The sequence below is a fragment of the Charadrius vociferus genome, unplaced genomic scaffold (genome assembly GCF_000708025.1).
Source record: "Charadrius vociferus isolate BGI_N301 unplaced genomic scaffold, ASM70802v2 scaffold72, whole genome shotgun sequence".
NCBI classification, from domain to species: Eukaryota; Metazoa; Chordata; class Aves; order Charadriiformes; family Charadriidae; genus Charadrius; species Charadrius vociferus.
Window position 1 is genome coordinate 450,071 of NW_009647830.1, and position 23,224 is coordinate 473,294.

Sequence of the window (23,224 nt, forward strand, 5' to 3'; positions counted from 1 at the left end):
GGGAAAGAGAGAAGTGGAAACATATATAGATACGCAGAGTTAGAAATAGTTTCCCTGGATATGTATTAAAGAAGAGAAAGTTTCTTAGTTTTTCTGTCTTTCGTTTTCTTCTCCCTGGGAAGCTTCTGTAGAAAGCTCAGCAGAGTAAGTGGGAACTTCTCTTTATTTATTGTTAACACTGCCAGCATCAGCTCTGAAGATGTACAGAAGTCAGGTCCCTGGTAGTGTGTCAGATGATGCCATTTCCTGGACAAATGTTGTTTCCAGAGATGGATGACTGGTGAAGGCTTTTCAACTTCTCATGTAGTCCAGTGATCTGAACAGATTCCAAAATGACACTTCGTGACCCTTGGGGAGATTCTGCAAAGGAACTGAGTGCTAGGAGACGTCTGCATTTTTTTTGCATCATGCTATTGTTCAGAGAAATAGGAGGCCAAGACCGGGGAGTTTCTCTTTGGCATAGTAGTTTGTGGGTCAAAAACATAGTAAGTTGGAGCAAGGAGCATCAGAAGCCACCTCCTGAGGCTAGCATTGGCGTGGGAAAGAGAAAGCATCAAGAAGCAGAGTGTGTTTCAAAGCATTTGTTTTATTTTAACAACTGGCTCTTTTGCAGAGGGTCAGATCACCTGTGGTACTGCTCTGGCTAAATAAGGTTTAGGTTGATTCAGGACTGCAGAAAGAAGTGTCTGCCTATCTAGGATCCACAGCCTGGAATTCTCTCCTGAATCTGAGTGCCAACCTCTTCTATTTGAAAGAGCAGGGCTCGCTGCTTGTCTAGTGTAAGGGTAGTGGGGATGCTTGCTTTTTAATGCAGAGACTTAACAGGAAAAGGCTTCATCTGTAAAGTGGAAGAGTGGAGTTCGGTTCTCTCTATGGCATAAGGGTGGGTTTCAACATTGCATTTATAGTCTCCCGAATAAAAGCACCGACCATCAGCCTGTTGATCCCCTCCAGTATTCTTTCTGGATTTTACAACCACTGGAAAAATATCAGTGCAATCCTAAGAGTAGGACTTAGGGCTTGCTATTCATTAGCAAATGCTGTTCCTTTTCTGGCCTCAGATATCTTGTGTTGTTTGTTGCTCAGTGATACAGCACCAGTAGAATACTACATTTTCTTTTGAAGAAGTCGTGGGTTGGAACTCTCAGGCCAAGGACAGAATTGAATCCATTCTTCTGTTTGCTGAGTTATTGAACAGTTAGTCATCCAACCAGTTGGCAAGTTGTTCTGGTATTTTTGGACTAATGGATTTCCTTCTTTTCATAAAGTTTTGCATTGAAAACACTACACATTTTATTACTTAATAAGTTTCTGTTGAGCAGGTGTGTGACGTGTGACATAGGCACTAACAAAACCAGAGGTTTATGTGCTTATAGTATTTTAAAGTCAAATAGGAAGCAGAGTTTGCACAACTTTGAGGATAGGTGAAACTGAAAAAGAGCTTTCTGGATGAAAATTTTGGGTTTCGTCACCTTAATTCCAAAGTACTAGTCAGCTCTGTATTGACTCTTAAGTTTCCTCAGGACATGGAAGAGCTGAATAGGCAAATTGAAGGGCAGGATCTTGAGGACTGGAAGGCATGAACATCTGGGAGAGGGAAGATACAATGGAGAGGTAAGTAAAAGCAAGAAGAGTAAGAATAGACACCACAGTGTAGATGTAAATAGGAACGGATCTGGAGATGAGTAAAAATGTCCCCACGGGACACTTCCATTCCAAAAGCTTAAAGGGAAACTGGGAAAAATTTTGAGTTCTCGAAGAGCAGACTGTGTTAGCTTCCTGAATGAGGAGAGCAATTAATGAAGAGGATGAAAACTGTGAATTCTTGTTTACTGAATAGCACAAAGTCAGATGAGAATAAGTTAACGTGGTCTTTTTTGCTTGAAGAGTACATTATAAAGACTAAACTCAAGAAAGTCAAGTTAAAGCTACTCTGAAAACTTTATAATTTCACTGCTTGATTTTGCAACTCTGACTGTGTTTCAGTGTACTTTTGTTATGCTGTCATGTAAAATATTATTTTTATGTTTCTTAGTCTATCTTCACCAGACATTAAAACATGTATATTATGAGATATCAGACATCAACTCCCTGTACATTGTCTCCACAAAATTAAAGGCCAGATTGGACATAATTTTGCAACTGGAAATGCGGGTTATTATGCTGCTTCAGAGAGAGCTCCAAAAAGGCATTTACACACCTAGGCATCATCTCAGTTGGAGTTGCCCATTTTTCTCAAAGGTTTGAGCAGTGGGTGGGACTAATGGTAGATTTATAGATTTTTACTCCTAGTTCCTTCCTGCCTTTTTTTCCCATTTTGGTCATTGTGACTTGAATATGCTCTTTAGTTCCTCTGTGTATGCAAAGACATGGAGAGCCCTGATAGCTGCTGCACAGGTGAGCTGGGAAAGCTTTATATTTGTGTATTGTTCAGTGCTGACACACTACAGGTTTTCTGTGTTTGCTAAATACAAACCTTTCGCTCCAAATAACCAGAGATTTGATCATTCAGCAAATCAGAAGAGGTGGTGTATTTCAAAGCATGTTTCAGAAACCATGAGGTGGAAAAACGTGTAGAAAATCCTTGATTGCATCACAGTTTAGTGAACTTAGGCATTTCCTTTTAAAAAATTGAGCTGTCTTAAGTATGATTGCTAGCAATATCAGCTTTTGAGAATAATTTATAGTAGTTTCAGGGTTTGTTTTTTTTTTTAAAAAAAAGTATAATTTTAAAAATATTTATTTTCCAATAGATGGCAGTCTGGCTCAGTAATTTCAAGAACAAAAGCAGCCATCTTATATGAGTTTTCCAACTTTTTTTCATTGCTACATTAAAATCATGCATTTTTAACACCGTTCTTAGTATAAACTGCTTAAAAGCAAACACCTATAATTCTTATAAGAGGAGAATTTATTGAACATCATGGTATACTTTTAGACTACTAACAAAAATATCAGGGCTAAATTTAGAGGTGTATTACAACACAGAGGTTACACATCGTGTGTATTCAGATCTCTGTGATTCAAGAGCAAGTAATAAAATTTAAACAGGTATAACTTGCAAGGCAGCGAACCTGAAAAATTGTATTGGGAAAACGAACAGAAGAATCTCAAAGTGTATATTGTGAATAATCTTCCTGACCTCCTGCAAGTAAATTGCTTTAATTTAGATTCCTCTGTCCTTGGAGTACTAACTAACATCATTACAGCTTTCTTGTCAGGTTTGAGGTTCCTATATATGTGTTTATGTGAGAACAAATGATTCTAGATGTAATATTAAAACCAGAAATATGCTGTATTTATTGCAATATATTTTCTTATTGTGTTTCTTAAATTGAAAAAAAAAATCAGAAAAGTATGGGATTTATGTCCATGTGAGAAAAAATTCCTGTGGATACCAGAGAATGATATGTTACTTTTTATTTTCTTTGGACAGCCTGTGGTTGCAAAACAAAAAATAGGATATTAAGAACATCTACACTTCCATATCTCTGTGTATAAGTTATATATATTTATATATATATATTTATGTATATATTTATATATATATTTGCAAGATGTACGTGTTGGATACAATACATCTCAATCTTTTCCTTTCATAAATTTGATATTTTACTTTAATAATTTTGTCCTAAAATTGACTTTTAAAAGAGATTCCTCTTATTCTTTGTTCAAAAGTTTATCATATGTTTCCAGTCTTTACTTAAGAATGAATTTGAAGAGTGTTGTTTTCTTTTAACTTAGTAACAATAACTATTCTCCATATTTTTTTAGGTCTTGAGAATTTTTGAACTAAAACTATTTTTAAAATAATAATCTGCCATATACACTTAATAAAACTGAAGTTCGAAATTGAAGTATTTTCTTCAGATCAGTCCCTTTAATCCTGTGTAGTAGGTTGTTGCTTGCCACGTTTACTTTTACATTTATGCTATTGTGTTCAGAAGGATAATACATAAACTACCGTATTGATTTGCAAGTAAAAATACAATATCTTACTGTCTTTGGATATGTGACGTGAGTTTAGATTAAAGACGACATAGTTCCAGAAAGTGCTTTTGTGCTGTTCACAGCAGAATATCCGTTAAACCATTTTACTTAAGTTTCTCAGTATTTATTCCAGGTAATGGAGTTTTAAGGTGCCCCTGTTTGGGTTTGGGTTTTTTTTTTGCTTACAGAATAAAACTGAAGATAGTAAAAGCATGTAGGATCATAGTGACTGCACTTCAGAGGGATTTCACAGAAGTGGCAGCAGTATATCTGATTAAATTTAATGTGGTTATATAATAGATAATAAAGGCTGGCAGCAGTAATTTAAATTTAAACATGAAGAAAGGTTCTGTGTAGTGTCAGGAAAAAGATTTGGATTTCATCACAGGCCTATAAACGTCAATTTCTGCTTACTTCTGTCATCCGGAAAGGGGAGTTGATACTTATGTGCGTTAAGAGAGCATGAAAAAAATATGCTTGAAAACATCTTGTATTAACGTTGTTGAAAACAGGGATGGTATGTATTCACAGAGAAGATTCACTTTTTACTCTAACGTCGATAATATCGAGAAGATTAGGGTATATAAAGGCAATAAAACTAACAGCATGTTTGGTTTGTATCTAAGTGGAGATTTGAAAGCATAGAATGGTGTGTCTTTGAAAGAAGATGGCTAAGAAAGAATGTATTAGAAGTAATAAAAGTTACGCACTGTCCTTTAGAAGTCAGTTATTCTTATTACTTTTTTTCTCTAAAGAACAATTATTTTTAATAAAAAAAGCACATATCAAAAAGAATATTTTTTTTTTATTTTACAAAGTAATAATCACTGGAATTTTTTGAAGAATATTGAGTTAGACAATTTAGTAGCATTATTCAAGAAATCTGATTTTTTTTTTTTTTTAACATAACATTTAAATAAATAGTGTCTGGGCTGAAATATTATAATGGCTAAGAGTGACCAAATATGCTGGACTAAAATGATTACTGTCTTGGATCAAAAGTGGTAGCCTTTAACAATGTCATAAACTTGCACTGTTGAGAGAGACAAAATTCTACATGACAATGATGATGAGCAAGCCAGAAGTATATACAATGGACGACTAATGAGGATACATTAAAAACACATTCAAAACCAATTTTGGTTACTTATTCATTGGGGAATAGTAAGACAATCAGGCCTGATTGTTTGGGACTCCATGGAGAGAAGCAGATAAATTTTAAATTATTTAATATAGTAACATTTATTGAATTTGGTAATACCGCTTTGCTGTATTTTGCTGGTATTCTTGATGTTTGGTGTTTTTTTTAAAAAAAAGAGAATTGTACTGAGGGTCAGCATGTGGAATATTGTTGATTTACTTAATTTCCTTTTTATAATAGTGATAGATAATTTATGTATTGCTCAATTTTGACATTGCAAGAATTTTGTATTAGATTGCTCTTTAACTCTTAGACGTAGTTCAGTTTTGAATCTCATTTTACACGGGTGTACTGACTCTTATTTCTGTGGGAAATAACAATATGAAGGCCACCTCTCCTAGGATATGTAGGCCTTACTTTTTAAGATTCCCTTGTTGCAAAGGTCTACCCACTCTCTGAAGATAAGATTATGTAACTTTAAAAATTGTTTTTAACAGCTACCACCAAACTAAAAACCATCTGTTAGTCCCAGTTTCTAATGCACACAGTGGTATTTCCCACTGAGAGAAACTGTTGTTGCGGTTATTTTTTTCATTAGACATTTATAGTGTGACATGCAATACCAAGCATCCACTTGGTCAACATAGAATGATATATTTGCTATAAGCTACTTTACAAAATGATTTCTAAATTCTATCTAAACATGAGCTGGTGATTGCAAAGAAGCAGAGTGAAATGTACCAACTTCATAGAAATTTTTGTCCCTTCTGTTAGATAGTTTACATCACCAAGGGAAGTTTAGGCATTTTTAATCTAGCCTTTTCTAACCTATGTTCTGTAGTTATTGAAATAGGCTATTTTCTGTATCTATAGGTTATTCTGTGCTTCAATACAGTTTTGTAAAGATTTCTGTGTTAGACGGATGCTGACAGCTGCCGTGTGGGACTCTACACGGAATAATTTGCCCGGTGGCATGCTTCACAGCCAACTAAATTAGCCTGCAGCTCCCTGCTGCTGTGATTTCTGGTAGAAGTATTGCTAGACAATCCTCCAGCGTGCTGCACAGACATACCCTGTGAGATAGTCAGCACTTATTTAAGAATATAAAATCCCGAAACATGACAACACTTAGTATGGTTTAAATTACATGGAGTAAAGTACAACTTGGGGAAGGTGCCTTCCAAGCCACCAATTCATCTAATCTGCATTTAAAAGCACCTACTCCCTTTCCACTAGAATGATTTTCTGGAATATTTAACCAGTCTGTCCAATTACGTATGTGTGTGGCAAATTCCTTGACTATCAGATGCTTGCAGGAAAATAGCTTACAGACAAATGAATCTCTCTGGATGCTGTTATGTGTTTAGCTTGCACTGGTGAATCCTAAATGTATCTAATCCTTTTGCTCCAATCTGTCACATTGTTTACTGCAATGACCCTGTATTACTATGTTTTGCAGAACATGTGCTGTATGTACGGGCATTTTCTTTTGACTGAAAAACTGACTATATGCTTCCATTTATTCTTACACAGTAAAATATGACAGAGTAGAAAAGAAGAAATATAAAATAATTTGTGCACATGCCCCGTAACTTGCAGTACTTCAGGATTGTTCTTTCTTAAAGCTTTCTTTTTCCTGACTAAGTAATCCTAGCATTTTCAAGTTTATTTTGTATGTAAATCTTGCCATGCTACCAACCACTTCACTTGCCCTGCTGTGGACCCTTTCATCTTAGCTAAATCTCTTTTACATAAGGTTCTCAGATATGGGTGTAGCATTTTTCCATATAAAGTAATTATAATATAAGCTTTTCAGATCAAAGAGCTTGTTTGTCTTTACGGCTATAAAGCTGTATGTAAATTTGGGGTGCTCTTGAAATGATTAGCAATATTTTATCCACTCAGGAATCCTTTGGACAGCTATGTATTATTAAATTAAATTAACCACAGTAGATTTTTACACTTTTTTTTTTTTTCACGAGGGCCATGTTAGTTCACAGACCGTTATATGTTGTAGTGCTGAGCACATACGTAGTTTGAAGACGAACCTGTTTCATTATACTTAGATGAATACCAAAGAAATCTACTAATCTCAACAGGATTAGCCAGGATCTGAGGACTCTATCAGAACTGATCTTGAGATCATCTTCCCAATATGAAGTATATTTGCTTTAATTAAATCTCTCTTCTTGTGTGTTATTCAGTGCTTTAGAGAACCTCTTTTTCATGCTTATTTGTACCTTTTTCTTTCTTTCTTTTTTTTTTTTTAAAAAAAATTTTAACATCCCTGAGTCGCCTGCGCCATTATGGACACTGTTGCCAGGCTTGCACAGCAGAACACTTGTCTCTTCCATTTCTTCCATACCCTCAGTGTCCATCATCCTGTGAGTATGCAGCAGTGTACAACAGTGTCCATTTTTAAGCTATAGTCTCCAACTTCATTTGGGGTCTTCTGAGTGAATTTCACTCGCTTCTGAAGAACAGAAAGAGAAGATAGTACCATGAGATTTCCACCCAGACAGGTGATTTTGCAATATTAACCTCAAGTCTCTCTTTGTCATGTTATTACAAAACAAATCATCAGGAAGACTGCTATTACTAGGATATCAGTCACCAGAGATGTTTTCCTCAAGCTCTGACCTTCCCTAGAGGTCCACCAAAAATCTGTCATGGACTCCTGCCCTGTGTTTCCCTCGGGTTTCTTCTCGCCTTAGACTTTTCTCTAGTGTTCCAGCCGGAATCAGGTTTTCAACTTCTCCCTCACAAAAGAGCAAGAAGTTCGTTTCATCATGATCTTCCTTTGTTCTCTTAAAATTCATTTTCTCCCTGTTTGATCAGAGTGTCACCAGTAGGTGCTGAAATTCCAAAGGTGAGATCCAGCTGCTTTAATGTTAAAGTATCTCATGTCACTGCGGATGTGCAAGGTGCCTTTTGCCTGGGGCTAACGCGGGCTCAGTCGTGCCTTCAGGAACAGTGACTAAGGGTCATCAGCTACCCCGTAGTATCTAAAGTGACGCTGGGTGCCTGTGCTTGGCAGCTGAATCCCACCATAAACCCTCAAGTCAGTTGCATAAACATAGGCATCTAGCGCTGTTCTGGTCAGCAGCTGAGACACCTACAGGGGCTGGCAGGTGCGACAAAGGACTTGGACTAGAGGCTAGGCAGAGTGCCCGAAGATAGACGCTGGACCTCAGCGTAGAGGCAACTTAATCAAGATCCAAATGTCCCTCCAGCGGATTGGCAGTGTTACCGTTAAGGATTGAGAAATGTTTGGGAAATCTTAGTAATCTATTTGGTTTATTGCATTTGAACAATAGATTATGTAACAATGTACGAGATCTGTAAGGAATATGAAGGACTTCTCTAACGTTTAAGTATGGTTAGATTTTAATTTCTGAAAACATTTTTTTTCTTTCTTGAAAAATTAGCTTTGATATTTTGTAAAAAGCCTGAGCTTGAATATGTGGGAGATTTTTCACAGTCACACAGATATTTACCCTAGGGGAAAGATAACTGAGTTAATAAGGAAAGAAGGAGAAAGACTGCTTTAAAATGTACTCTTTTTTTTGTCCTGCGATTTTAAATAAGGAATACATAATTCTAGAACTTTTTAGCTTTTGATGTTTCTGCATGTGACAGAGGTAGGTATTTCTGTAATATTTCCGTAACTCTGTCACTATTGTCAGTGCAGCAGGTACCAGTGCAGATTTTATTGTGTTTTTTTTAATATATAGTGACCTTAGAATAAAAGCGTGTTCTACCTAGCCAACAGGATACAAACAGTAGAGGAAAAAAAGATATATATATCTTAAATATCCTTGGTATATACCTAAAGTCAATACTAACTTTGTGCCTACTCTATTAGTATAAGAATAAAGTCATTAAGCTTGGAGCTGACAGTAAAGCCTGATGATCACCATCTGATAGGAAATGCATGAGAAGAGTGAGAACCATATGGGTATGTCTCTCGGTTGTTTTCTGCAGTGAGGGGAACAGTATAGTTTTATCCCTATAGTGTAAACAGAAGATGGAGCCTACTCATCCATCACAGCTGTGTGAACCCCTACAGGATCCATTAAGGGGTGAGGATAAGTGTAAATATATGGTTTCACTGTACCGTATTCTGATTCTTTTGAAGTTGAATAAGTAGGAACTCTCTTAGCAGCAGCAGTCCCAGTTTCCCTTCTTTGCTTCTTCTTAATAAGAGGTATACAAGTAATGCTAATGGTAGGTATTCTGCTGTATTTCACAGGAAAAAATTACCACCCATGACAAACTAATATAAAAAGAATGCTTTCTTTAATAATTGTCTAGTAGCTGAAATTGGGCAACTTGTTTGGTCTACTTGCTTAATTTTATTTTTGTTATATCCTAATGGCAACAAGCACATTTATTTTATAATTGACATATAAAAAAATAAGTATTTTTGTCCTTAAGTCTGGAAGTAGCTGACCACTCATGACATAGAGTTTCATTGCATTCTGTTGGCAGATTTTTAAAGTCCCTGTGAATAAGTTCAACAAGTAGAAAATGAATAGCAGAAAAATTTATTGGACCAGATTCTCTATAAAATACAAGATAAGGAGTAACTCAGAGTTAAGGCGCAACTGCCTAATACTTACTATGCATTAGAAATGTTTAGCCATGGAATTAATACAGTTCAACAGTGTGCTATAGATACACCTCTTAGCTTTTCTGTAACTTCACTATGTACTGAAACCCTTGGCTGAGTTCAGTGGTATAAGTTTTTAAATTGAGATTAAAAGCAGAAACCACAGTTACCTGAGCGTGCACGTGTTTGTTTTTACACCAGTTTCTTTACTTGTCCAGAGGAGTGTAAGAGTTGAATGATTTACACCAGTTTTGATCATCTATTTTCTTTTCTCTTGGCATCTGTCCTTCCTAAACTTATAAGTTTCAGTTTAGTGCCATGAGGGAAAACCTCAGAAGAGGCTCTTCAATTTTATTTGCTTCAGTAGTTATTTGAGATCGAGCAGTTTCTATTAATACTACTGCTATTATTTGTGTGGGTATTGGTGCTCTGCCCGCTATCTCTGGAATATGAACTGTTTGCAGCCTGCAAAGAAGCAGCCTCAGCACTGTCTGTCAATCTTAGACAAGAGTAATATTAAAATGTACAACTGTTTTATTCTTATGCTGGTCTTTCTTTTAATTATTAATAGTCGATTCTATATGTGTTTTGGAATATTTACTGCCTTGCCCTTGTCTGTGTTGAAAATGGTGTTTCCTTTAAGGAATCTAAATAGTTTTAACAAATGACTTAGTTAGCGATAGGTACTTCATAAGAAATATAGTGTTACACAGGAATTATAGGTGAAGGCACATTACTGATTGACTTATTTATCTGTATTTCCCAGGGCCTTTAAGACACTATATGATGACTGGCTGAAGAAAGAATTTAAGTGTTAGTTCTTCAGCTACCTAGGAGTATGTCTGGAAAACAACATAAACGTGTGCTTGTATTGCAGTAGATCTGTACATACTATGTTGAATCTACCACAGAGAAAAAGAACAGTACAGATGAGCTAGCACAGGAAGAGCAACCACTGTCCTAAAACTTCTGGTAGTACTGGTTATTGAGATGGCTGCAGTGAAATCACTGTTATGATAATATAAGACAGGAAAAAGCAGGAGCTTACGGTATGTGAGCTCCACGCTGGCGGGGTTTCCTACCCGCCATAGCAAAACCTTTGGGTTCCTAGTGAAGATGATTTTGAATTCCACTTCCACCTGCCGTGTAAATCAGGCTGCACTGAGAGCTGTTGTCCAGTTGATAGTATTCTGCCTCTCTTACAGAGTGTCTGTGTGCATGGTCCTTTTTTCTAATACTTCTAGAAGAGTCTAAACTCTTGCGTGTTTTACTGAGATCAAAAAGTAGATTACTATTTGACTGATCTTTTCCAGTTAGGCCTGCAACTTCAATAGCACACTGACTTGGCTGTCAGGACGTTTCAACTGACTGTCAGCTATTCTACTGCATTGTTTTTATATTATATTTAGTACTTAGGTGGCAATATGGTAAACTACTAGTGATTTGTTACTGATGGATCTGTAGATAATGTAGTACAAATGTTCTTAAAGGCCTCTTTGACTATCTGGTCTTAACCAACATTCATTTTCAGGTGACTAAGTCAATGCTGTATATAGCTCCTCTTTAGATTGGCTTTGTCTATTCAGGTATGATTTTCTCTTATGTCCTTCATTAAGTCAACAGCAACTTAATGGAATAATAACTGCATATTCAGTAACACGCTTTCACTCAGAATATGAATGCTAAATAAAAAGCTGTGCACTGGAGGAGTAATAAAGTGGTGACTTCTGCCTACTCACTTACCACCTGATTTTTCCCCTACTTTAATTTCTGTTCCTTCTGCTCTATTTCATGACAAATAATGTATTTTCTATAAGTTTAATCATTCTGCCACCCACTTATCCACCCTCTCTTCCACAACTTTAAAAAAAGAAAAATACATGTTTTACAGCTGATTTGCTTTGCAATTACACTGCACTGGGTTTTTCAAATGTTATATGATAACATTCAGATAGTATGGGGATTTTAAATATGGAGATGCCTCTGTAGTTATTCTCCAAGCAATATTTTCTTTTTGTGACATTTAAAGCCCAAAATGCTGGTCTTTACTTTGAATGACTTTTTTTTTTCCTTTATGCAAAGGTGAATATGCTTAAGCTTTTAATTCTGTTTACTATTTCTAAAAATATTAACACTTGATTTTGCTTTTCTGCAGGCTCCTATACCCTTCATTACCAGTTTCTTCTTTTTCAACTGGTGCATGAGTTTTTCAGTGAGTCACATTTTGGAATGAGTCATGTGCATATTGATTCAGGGAGACACATAAGCCTGTCATTAACATGAGAAATCCCATTAACTTAATTGGAACTATTCATGTGCTTAAACTTCAAGGCTCAAAAAAAAAGTTACCTAATTCCTGCATTTTTTGCACAGCCTACATTTGCGTATACCCTCCCTACATACCAACTTGGGTCAAATCTACTATGCCTATGGGATGGAAAGGCATCCATAGAAATACGTTTCTGTAGCATAAAGTGTCCTTGCAGTCTCTATGGCTTGCTGGTTTGAATTCTGTCTTGGGGCTTTATGCTTCAACGTGCTAACTTCTTTTTCCTTGGTCAAGCAAAGCACTAGAAGTGCTTTGATATTAAACATTTGAAATTGATACTAAGTGGGCAAATAGTCTGTTTTATGAGTATTACATACGTACTCAAAGTTAGACAAGTGCTTAAAACACAGGTTCACTTTATTTTACCTAAAGTTAAGAGGGAGAAATTAGTTTGGAAGGCAGTTCAGTCCTGATAACAGAATAGTAATAGGATGGAGTAAATAAGTTGTGAAAGTGCCTATATTTCCATGCGTTAAAGACAACTGGTTTAATCCATAGATTAAACAATCCAGAAATTAGTTTAATCAATAAATTAAATAGATCATGTTAAAGGCTTAGCTTGCAAACAGTTCAAACTAGTTTAAAAGAATTTATGTTCTAAGTGCTTTTTTTGAATCAGGACAGTGCGTATTGCAGCTAATACTTCATACCACTTATTTCACACTGAAAAACAAATGCAGTGTATGCTTCCCAAGATACTTAAAAATGAAAATTCTATCGGCTCCACCCATTAAATCATTCGCAGACGTACCTTCTTATTATGGTTAAATTGTAATTACTAAAAGCACTTAGTGTTCCATTCTCTGGAATTTTATGGTTTATGGAGTTCTTGAATTTTCTGTCATTTGAAAATCTTCACCCACATGGCAAAATTAAACAGGAGTTAGAGAAGAGTGAAGATTTTTACTGAAATACATTTAGGTGTCTTTTGCTTTGCACTTAAGATGTACACACAAAATATCAGATCACTGAATAGGAGTGTCCTAGTAGTGGCTTTTATGTATAGATGAAATACCCTTCATATGAAGATTACCACACTCAGTTCAAAAGATTTTATGTTTAGTGAAAAATCAATTAGCCAAGATCAACCTTTTTATTAATAAATGACAGTCTGTTGATGGGCCATCTTTTCTTTTGTGGTTATTTTTTAGTGAATGAAAAGCTATCATAAGTCTTGAAAAATCCTAATTGGTTTATCAATGGAAGAAAAGGTATCTTTTTCAGTTTATACCTGGTGTTTTCTGATTAATTAATAGCTTGTTAGGTTTTTAAATCCTAAAACTTTTGTCGCATCATATATATGTATGCATCCTTTTATGACAGTAGTGCAAATATTCAGAATTGTCTTAATTGTCATTATTTATGTTATATCCAAGGATGAATTAAAAAATTGTGACGTATGGCCCTGCTTTGAAAACACATTCAGAGGTACTCATTCATTTTATAATCTTATTTTTATTTATAATTTTGACTTTCTTCACTGTGCATTGTACATGCCAACTAGTTCCAGGGTATATTTACTGCATACTATCAGATCCTTCTCTGAAGACAGGATGATTAATTTCTGGGGTGCGCATCATGATAGGTGTCAATAGCACTTGCCCACTGAGGGGCAGTAACTACACATTCATGAACTTTTCGTCATGTATGTGAATTAATCACGTTTGCCTAAAGTTAATACATTTTACTGTTGTTACATATAGGCAATTACCATGACTGCTGACTTCAAGTTACAGGAGTTTCTTCCCACGTTCAGACGTTACTGTCCTTGAGTTCAAAGTGTGTGACTGCTTCTGGACAAGTTTTGTTTTTTGCGGAGGGAGCCCCAGTCAGAAAATACTATCACATGTAGCTTGGTTGATGTGCAGTGGTACAGAGGTTAAGATTCTCCCTGTCTGGGACTGCTAGAGCTTGGATTTTTCAGAGCACTTCGTCTCACATACCACTGAAAATGGACACGGAGTATCTCGTGCTGATTTCTGATGTAGCCCGGCACTTCTGCAACTTGCCTTCACAATTTCAATATAGCCAGGAAATAAGGAACACAAACTTAGTGACCGTCTCAGAGAAAGTTCAAATGACATGCCAGGCGTCCCACAGGGATTATGGCAGAGGCAGGTACAGAGTACACTTCTCCAACATTCAGCTGCTTTAGGTACGAGACCGTCCTTGTTTTCCTGGTATTCCATTGCTGAATACAGGAGGTGCAATCAAACTTTAACCAGACTCACAGCGAATGAAAAGACGAAAGAAGTGTAAATTGGGAACATACAGGTGAAAGAATAGCTGCAGATGTGCAGTGTAAGGTGACGGGTGAGATAACGAGGATGGGAAATGGAAAAACACCAAGGAGGGAGAAGGCTGCCTCGGGGGGATGTGGGAAAGGCATACCCAGGCCACCAAAATGTTTCACTGTGGTTCATCTGTAAGATAGCACGTGTCTTGTAAATGAGGCTCCTCCTTGTTAGGATCCTTACTGAATTCCAGAAGGGTACATTTGGTTAACATAGGGATCCTGCTGTGGAAAAATGGTCACTGATGGTATTACATTTCATGCCCAAGTGCTGTCTTTTTTCCCTTCTGCATCCATCAGGCGTTTTCCCCTGGGAGCAGCCTGGGCAGCAGCAGGGGGAGCACTGAGAGCACAGGAACAGTATCCCAGCTCCGCTGTCGCTGGCTTGGCTGCTACAGCTGCTGGGAACAGCAGCAGCAGAGAACAACCTGCTCAGCCTAATTTATAGTGGATATTCAGGAACAATTTCCCTCTTTATTAGTTCTTAGTATAACATAAAATTAGAGTTATTAGAATATAGAACTGTACTTTTTGTCACTTGTGTTTCACGACATAATTACATATCCTTTGGGCCAGGCATGCCTCTGTAATCCAGCGGTTCAAATCATATGAAATATTTGCATGGTTCTATGCCTGACAAACTATTTCTTCAGAAGAAACCTCCTACTGACTTCATTGTTCCAGACTGAGTGTTAGCATTTACCCTATCAAATGTCTGGGTGCTTTCTGCCTTCCATAAGCAGAAGGAGATTGCCTTCCGAATTTTGCTTTTGCTGCTCCATTTCCAAAAGCTTGTTTTCTTAATGTGTGATATGCTGCAAACGGATTATCGTTATACAAAAACAGAGATACAAGAAGTAAAGGAACATTTTTATGTTTGGTTTTAGATTTCACTGGATTACTACAGGAAAGTAGTATCTTGAAAGGAGGGAATTATATCACACTTTGCCTAGCAATTGCTGCTTACAAATGTCCAGGCTGAAAGCAGACCAGTTTTCATTAAAAACTGAGAAAAAGAGGGAATAAAAGGAAATAAGAGTTTTTTTGTGATTTACTGTATTCATAAACTTGACAAGACAGTGAGGTCATATGGTAGTCAGGAAATTGTTGCCATATGTAAAAAAGGAAGACCAGAACTTTGTGTTTTATACATGGTGTAAAGCTTCTTGAGCTGTGAACTTGGTAGCTTTAAGTAATAGTTAAGATTAAAGGTGCTCTCTTTTTTTTTTTTCTCTTTTCTTTTTTTCCTGTTGACATTCAAGAGTTGAACAGACTTTCTCTGTTTTTTGGTGTATACTTATCATTCTGTCTGTTGGTAAACTTTGGCTTATTCTCTTAGACCAGGAGAGAGATGTCAAGTTATTGAGGTAGCCAGTCTGATTTACATACATTTACTGGGAGAACAAATAGCCTATTTACAGAATAAAGTATCCTTCAGTCTAACGTATCCTACTGGGCAAATTTTGCCTTTTGTGTAGATGAAGACATGAAAAGGAAGACTTCCATACTTAAATTTTTAAAAGGCATAATCTAAATGCTCATCAGATCTGAAAATCAGAGGTGATGTGTCAGGCCCAGCAGAGTACATGGAAAATGGCACTAATTGTAATGGTCCAATGTCCTTATGCTAGATCTTCCTACTCCCTTACTGCTAAGTTGTTATTCTCTCTTTTTTATGTATGGAGAAATTATATTGTTAGTCTCTTACTGCTATAAGCAATTTTTAACACTTAATTCAGTGTTCCAGTAAAAAACAGAATTTTTATTAAGTCTTTTATTCTGTATTAATGTCTTGTGGTTTCCCTACCAACTTTCTCTTTTTATATTTTTTCTGTCTGTTTTGTTCAAGGATATATGATGCTTATACTCATGACTTTTCTAGCTTAGGCAGAGTTGGCCTTTTTGAAGCTTAATATTGCAGTTTATGTTGACTTAACCATTTCATAATGTCAAATTCAATTAATTTAGCAACTATGAGCTAGGTGGCATTTTCTAACTACATTTACTTTTTGGAATCAAAACAGGCATGAATAAAAGGTTCTCAATTGTGTCTATTTTTCTTTAGGTGACAGAAATCTCTTCCTCTCTCTTTTTTTTTTTTTTTTTTTTTTTTTTTTTCTCTGAGAAGTAGGCATAAATAACTTCAGTTTCACTAAAACTCTTCCCACAGGGCTATTTCAAGGCTTCCCAGCAGCACACACAGAATTAGATTTTCGTGTCCAAAGGATCTCTGAGGAGGCAAAATTAAATTATACAACAGAACAGAAAAATGAGGGAGTTCTGGGAAAGCAATGAAGGCTGGGAGAGAACAGCGGGAAAACTGGGTGGTCTGGGTCAGGAGTTTTATAGGCTTTTGTGACAGTCTGAGGTCTGTGGATTGATTGTAGGTCTTTCTGTATCTCACCTGTCTCCTCCAGGTGCCTCTCTGTCCCCAGGGTATGCAAACCCAGTCTACCCCATTTGGGGAACTTCTGACTCCGCTTTCTGTCATGCAACTATTAACTCTTTCACTCCTCTTTGCAAATGCAGCTCTATCCCTGCAGCAGCTCCCACTTTTCCCTTTGCACCTGTTGTCTGGGAAGAACTGGGCTTCTGGCAGCAGGGATGGGTGAGAAAGGTGATAGAGATACCAGTTTCTTGACCCTTTGCATACGTTTCTCCTAAGGCTTCCTTTTTAGTGCTTTATCAGTAGCAGAAATCTGGGCAAGAAGACAGAAATCACTCATTAAGTATAAAAAGAGCCAACCCTGCTCTGCGGTAGTCTGTAAATTTGACTGTATCATGTAATTCATACCTGGATTGTCTAGTTGCGTAAGAGTACCAGTCAATTTATTCCAACAGTGTGTCTAATGAACTCTGATATTGACTGGTCCTTTTCTGAATGACTAGGAGATCTGCCTGTATACCATTCCCCACTTCTTCTCATTCATATTGACAACATTAATTTAAATTTGTGTGATATCCGCTCTATCTTAGGCGATTTATATAAAATAAATCTAATGGAAATAATGCAATTCTTTCATTTGGCTTGTGCATTTTTTTGGTTTTTCAATAATATTTTTGCTATGATTTTTTTTCTACTCTGTTCCAGTAATGGCTAAATACTCACATGTACTCTCTTGATTCAAATGTATTGAATTTCATTATTCCTTTAATTGTGTAAAAAAAATTCTCTCTGATATTACGCATGTGTATTTTTTACCTTAGAAGGTGCATTGACTATGCTTTTGGTGGATTTTTTTTTTAGTGACTCTTGTCTTCATTCACTCACATTGGCTTGTAAAGTCACAGCTAATGTGTGTTACCCGCTTTCCTGTACCTAGCGCTGCTGCAGTTCTTTGCTTTTTGCTCCAGGGGGCAAGAAGCACTTTATCCTCTGGTACAACACTATAAACGTAAGGAAACCGCCATGGAAGGTGGCATCATAAATAGAAGGGAAAGACCTGTAGTCTGCTTCCTTTGTCTATGCAAATGTATAGCAATAATAGTCCTTCACGACCCACACTCTGCAGAGTTAACTCGATCCTTTTAATAATCTGTGTAGGAATATTGGTTGCTATGGCAACGCATTCTGTGGTACCACTTGACTGTCAAAATAACCTCATGAAATATCATGCTAAGAATGTTTTAGAAATTGACTTTTAAAATAAAAAGTAAATAAATCCGCCTAGCTTTAGAAGATATGCCTAGATTCATGAAGTCTGCAACAAGGGAACAACCATTTTCTAACTGAGGGGAATTGGACTATTAGCGATGGATATATCGTGTTTCTCATCTTTGGTGAGTGAGCTGAAATAGAATTTAGAAATATTTTTTTTCTGCTTAAAATAATGGTATACCAACCACATCTATGTCTAAGAAGTTAGCACAAGAGTCAAAGGCTAAATGATCCTCAGATGTTACACAATTTGAATTAGTAGCTATCTGTGCTGTGCCTTTGCTTCTCTTACAGTTTCCATCAGCTTGTGTTCATCTTCAGAACTGCTGCTGCCTCTTCACTTCTTTCCCCCCCTAATTTTCCTTCACCTCTGCATTCCCTTTCTTGCAGCAGACTCCACACTTTTCTTTATTCTATTGGCTAAAATAATCCGCAGTTAAGTGTTTGGGGTTTGGTTTTGTTTGTTGGTTGGGTTTTTTTTTTAAATTTTTATATGGGCCTTATAACAGTGCTTTAGAGCTAAGGTTACCACCAGATTAATAGATGTGGTCAGCCGTTTCTCGAACAGCATTATGTTGGTCAGGCAAAAATCCAGCCACTTCTGAAAGATTGTTCATGGTAAACAATCATTCCTAAAGACAGCATTTAGTATCTGAATATCAGGTAGGCTGCACAAACAAATGTCAAACAGGCTAGAACAGCTATTACATATTCCAATGTAAACGTGGGCAAAGAATTAAGATGTGAGTAAAATTCACATTTTTTGTTGTCTTTTTTTTTTTTTTTAACATGAGATTTTAAAAGTCGTTCATTACTGGCTTAACTTGCCGCCTCCTCCTCCTGAAACCAATAAAAGTTGCCACTACAATTCATTCAGTTGGGGTGGACTATCTTGTGTAGCAAAATAGCATAAATAAATGGGAATTGTCCACTCCTCCTGTTTCTGTTTGTCATAAAAAATTAGGATAGTGGTTTAAGCAAAATTCAGCATTATTCCCTTATCATGGAGACCAATATGCTTACAACTGAATGATTTTTTTCCCATATCTTTCTTCCCTTCTAGCTAATGAAACAAAAGAAGACAGGTCATTTTTAAATAAAGTTTTGCCTACAAAATATGCTAACATGTTTATTATTGGTAAATATAAAATAAAAATTGAAACCTCATGTTTTGATTGAATTTATCTTTTTTCTGCAAAAACCTTGGACTGATCCAGGCAAATGTAATACTGCTGTACTTTTCATTTCTAAACACAACAGGTGACTATTGAAGCAAGATCCCCTTAGCTTATATTACTTCCTTCTTAGGGATAGCGTCTTTTTTATATATAAAAGTTAGGTTTTATTCTCTGTCAGATATCCTAAACTTAATGATGTTAAAGCAAATTTTAAAGTAAAATGAAGTAGAAATTGCCAATTACTTGATAATGAAGAAAATAAATACATATTTTTAATGTATGACATTATGTTCACTCATATTTGAAGTATGATTGCAGATAAGTCAGTATGCACCTTCCTTAGAAAGTGTGATTTTCATACAGCAGATTGACAGTTGAGTAGTTACTTTGTATTGAAATGGCAGTTAATATTTTGGAATTTATAAATGGGAATCTTTTAAGTTCTTTTCATTAAGTAAAATATTTCTTTACAATATATCACTGTGTTTAATTTGAAAGTACTCTTTCTTTATGCACAGAGGCCTTCTTCAACATGTCTGTCACCAAGAGAGGAAGAAGATGATGATGCAGGTGAAAATACTTGTGGTCCTTCAGGTTTATGGGAGGCATTGACACCTTGTAATGGATGCAGGAACCTCGGATTTCCCATGCTTGCACAGGTATATGTTTACCTTTTCATCATAAGACATTAACTATAGAAGAGCTGTTTAATCTCTTCTCTGTCTTACCTCTTACAGTAATTTCTAGTCTGGCCTTATTCCCTTCATAATTTTTACCTTCAGTCTTTGTTTTAACCTCAAATTCCAGTTTTAAAATCAAGTGTCAAGGTTCGGTCATCCTGCTGTAATACTTATCCAGATGAGTTTAATATTGAGGCTTTTTGATATTTATTACACTCATTTTAGACAGTTTTTATGTTGCATAGCTTTCTATTCTGATTCAGTCTGGCAAGAAATTTTGAAGTCACATAGTTTCCTTTGGGATAAGTACTCTATTTTTGACCACCTTCTAATTAATCTAATGACATCTCAGCTACTTTCCTTATTGAATTAATTGAGGACATCATGCATGACTCAACTGATGTAAGAATATAGCCTAAGACTTCTTTTTGAAGATTATGTAAGTTTAAAAAAAAAAAAAGTCCCCAAACATTTTCAAATGCTCATGATAATACAGGGGAAAATAAATAAAAATGGGTTATATACTTGGGTCTAAATCCCAACAATTCTCGGAGCAGACCGGTCTGCAGTATCCACCAAGGCATGCCAACAGCTGTGTCCTGAACAAGTGATATTGTATTGCTACAGAACAGAATGATGCTTATTGCTGTGTCTGGGTCTCCCTTGTTCTCTCCCCCCGCTATAGTTTAGCACTCTCATTTCTGTAACATTTTTCCTGCACTTTTCTTGTAGCATTGAATGTAGGCCTGCCAAATTTCTGTTTAGAAATGTCTGTTTTTTCAGTTGCATCCTTACTTGGCACTGCATTTAAATAGCTTTGTCAGATTCTTGTGTACCAGATTGGAATTACGTATCCTGTCTCACCACACTTTATACACTGTTGCTTTCATACCGTGACTGTACGTTTTATTCCATTTAGTCTCATGGGACTTGCACCTGTTTGAAGCCAATGCTAAAGCTTCCCCCGGAGTCAATGGAAACAGGATATGGCAACTAATGTGCTTGAATAACAATGAGCACTGCCCTGTCTCTTTATAAGGAGCTTTTATATTCCTTTCCCCTTTCAGTAGCTGTTTTCTACTTCTTACTATCTTGCATTTTAGACATTTGGCAAGGTGCAGATATCTCAGAATTATCCTGATTCCCAATAGGAGTGCAGCAGTTACTAATCCCTCATTTTTAAGAATTTGTTTCAAAAAATATTTCCTCAATGGGACTTTTCTTATGCATCACCTGTGGGTTAATTATTGTTAAACTTTCCTATGATGAACATATATGCCGTTTTGGAGTGATTTGGTAATTTTTAAAAACATTTTTTGCTTTCCTTGTGTCTTTTTAGTGTAAGGTATATGTAAAGTGTGTTATCAAATTGAGGAATGCATTTGAAAAATAGAATAAAAGTTAGCTTTGCTGGTTGGTACCTCTTTCCTTTTTAAAAAGAGAGATCTGTTTCAAGAATGATGTAAGTTTTAAGATAGTGACTCCTGCATTAGTTTTATTCATTGTACTTATATTTTAAACTCAGCTTTACAATATCTCATCTTTCTTGCTCTGAGAACTAATAAGATTTTTATTTATGGGTACAAAAAAGAGTATATTTCTTCTGTGTTCATTCGTGAAATGAGAGATAACCTTTCTAGATTGTTTCTCTCCCTAAAACTTGAAGACAGAGATGGTTTTGGTTTATTGTTGTTTTTCTTTTTATGGAAGAAAGGAAAGAAGTTAGGTAGTGAAAAATCTCCAAATTACAAACCAGTGAATTCAGTTTATAAAGTGTTGCCATTGCTGCATGCAATCTTTCAAGCTGTTAGCTAATCTGTTGGATCTTTCACATTTACTTCAGAATGCAGCAGAGAACATCCTGTTCTAGGGGGTCAAGAACACAAATTATTAATTTCAGTTTTTAGATTAAGATCAATATCTCGAATTGGTCTAAAAAAATATGATAGATATGATCTACAACAGCACGTTTTAGGTAAAAGTACAAAAATGTGTTTCTGATACTCATGCCAGTCCAGTAACATATCAGAAAATCCAGACTTCATCATGAAGAAACAATGAGATAAGGGTACTTGACATCTCTTAAAATCTGTACCCTACTAAAGATCCCAAAATAGGGAAGAGTTACTCAGTTAATCAGTTACTCTTGAACACAAATGACGAGTTCATTTTTCCAGTTCTCATCTAGTTAAAAATAGATTTTACAGTTATATAAATATACTGTGTTTACACATCAAAGGAGAACAAACATAAAGATTGATTCTTGGTTTATGTACGCAGTCAGAGGTACAAGGGTAAAATGAAAGTGGATTTTAGGTGAGATTGTGACAGTGTCCATCTGTGACCTAATGAGCTAGCAGTTTTCAATATGCCAAAGAAAAGAGCAGTTTTCTCCATGACATACTTGATTTCCTTATTGCAGTTGTGGAAAAAGGTTTAGCCAGAGATAATTCTGACAGGCAGTATGGCATTTCTATCTGTACTGTGCTGGGAAGTGTCATTTTAGAAAGGGCTGTTATAGAAAGTTCTGCGTAAATTGCTCTGCAGATATCATTTTAAACCTAACATAGCAGTAATACAGGTATTCTCAGAATAAGTAACTCTCTTTTACAGTCTCACCATTGGTGAAGTCCTGGAAGAGCTTGACAGAAAAATCTTTGTGTCTTGTAAAAATTTCAGGGTTTCAGAAGGTGCCCAATTCTACATCAGAATGGAGCTAACAACCAGCTTCATCTAACCCCAAAATAATTAAAAAAAAAAAAAAAAAAAAGCCAGAGAGCAAGGATATCCAGCTGGGTTCTGGGAGACTGAAATTTAAATGCCTCTTCTTATTTTAGCAGAGAGTGAATTCCATTTGTATGTTATGATTTATGATTAATGTGGCGCTATTGCTTTTTTCCAAAATTAATCTTTCTTTTGGAGCAGAAATTCCATCCTTGGTAAAACTGATGCACATTTTTGTGAAAACTATTGACTTCCACAAATGAGTACTTTATGTCTGAAAATACCTTTCTTAGGAAATTCCAGATTCTATATTTTCTGGCTCTCAGCCAGTACAAAAGAAAAACATTTTTTCCACGTGTATAACTGAATAATTATCTTACACAGATTCCAGAATTTTTAATAATCTTAAATATCAGCACAGTAAAAAGTGTTGAAAACTTTCAAAGATGCAAAACCCCCAAAACATTTCTACAGCAGTCTCTAGTTCTAGCATTGCAGACTTCATTGGAAACAGTTTACTCTGCAACGACACGTCTGTTAAACTGAGACAAAGCTTCTATAAATGGTATGATACTACTAGACCCTCTTCCATGGATCTCCAGTTCTTATAAAATCTTCC

The 23,224-nt window shown here is 36.0% G+C and overlaps 1 protein-coding gene across 1 annotated transcript in view; it reads left to right on the forward strand.

The window, feature by feature from the left end:
• Positions 1 to 23,224, forward strand: part of ANKS1B (ankyrin repeat and sterile alpha motif domain containing 1B) — a 456,808-nt gene that overhangs the window by 93,781 nt on the left and 339,803 nt on the right. Inside the window, exon 9 of the mRNA XM_009882636.1 lies at positions 19,720 to 19,860. Within this exon, the coding sequence (XP_009880938.1) occupies positions 19,720 to 19,860 (141 nt within the window). The remainder of the gene's footprint in view (positions 1 to 19,719; positions 19,861 to 23,224) is intronic.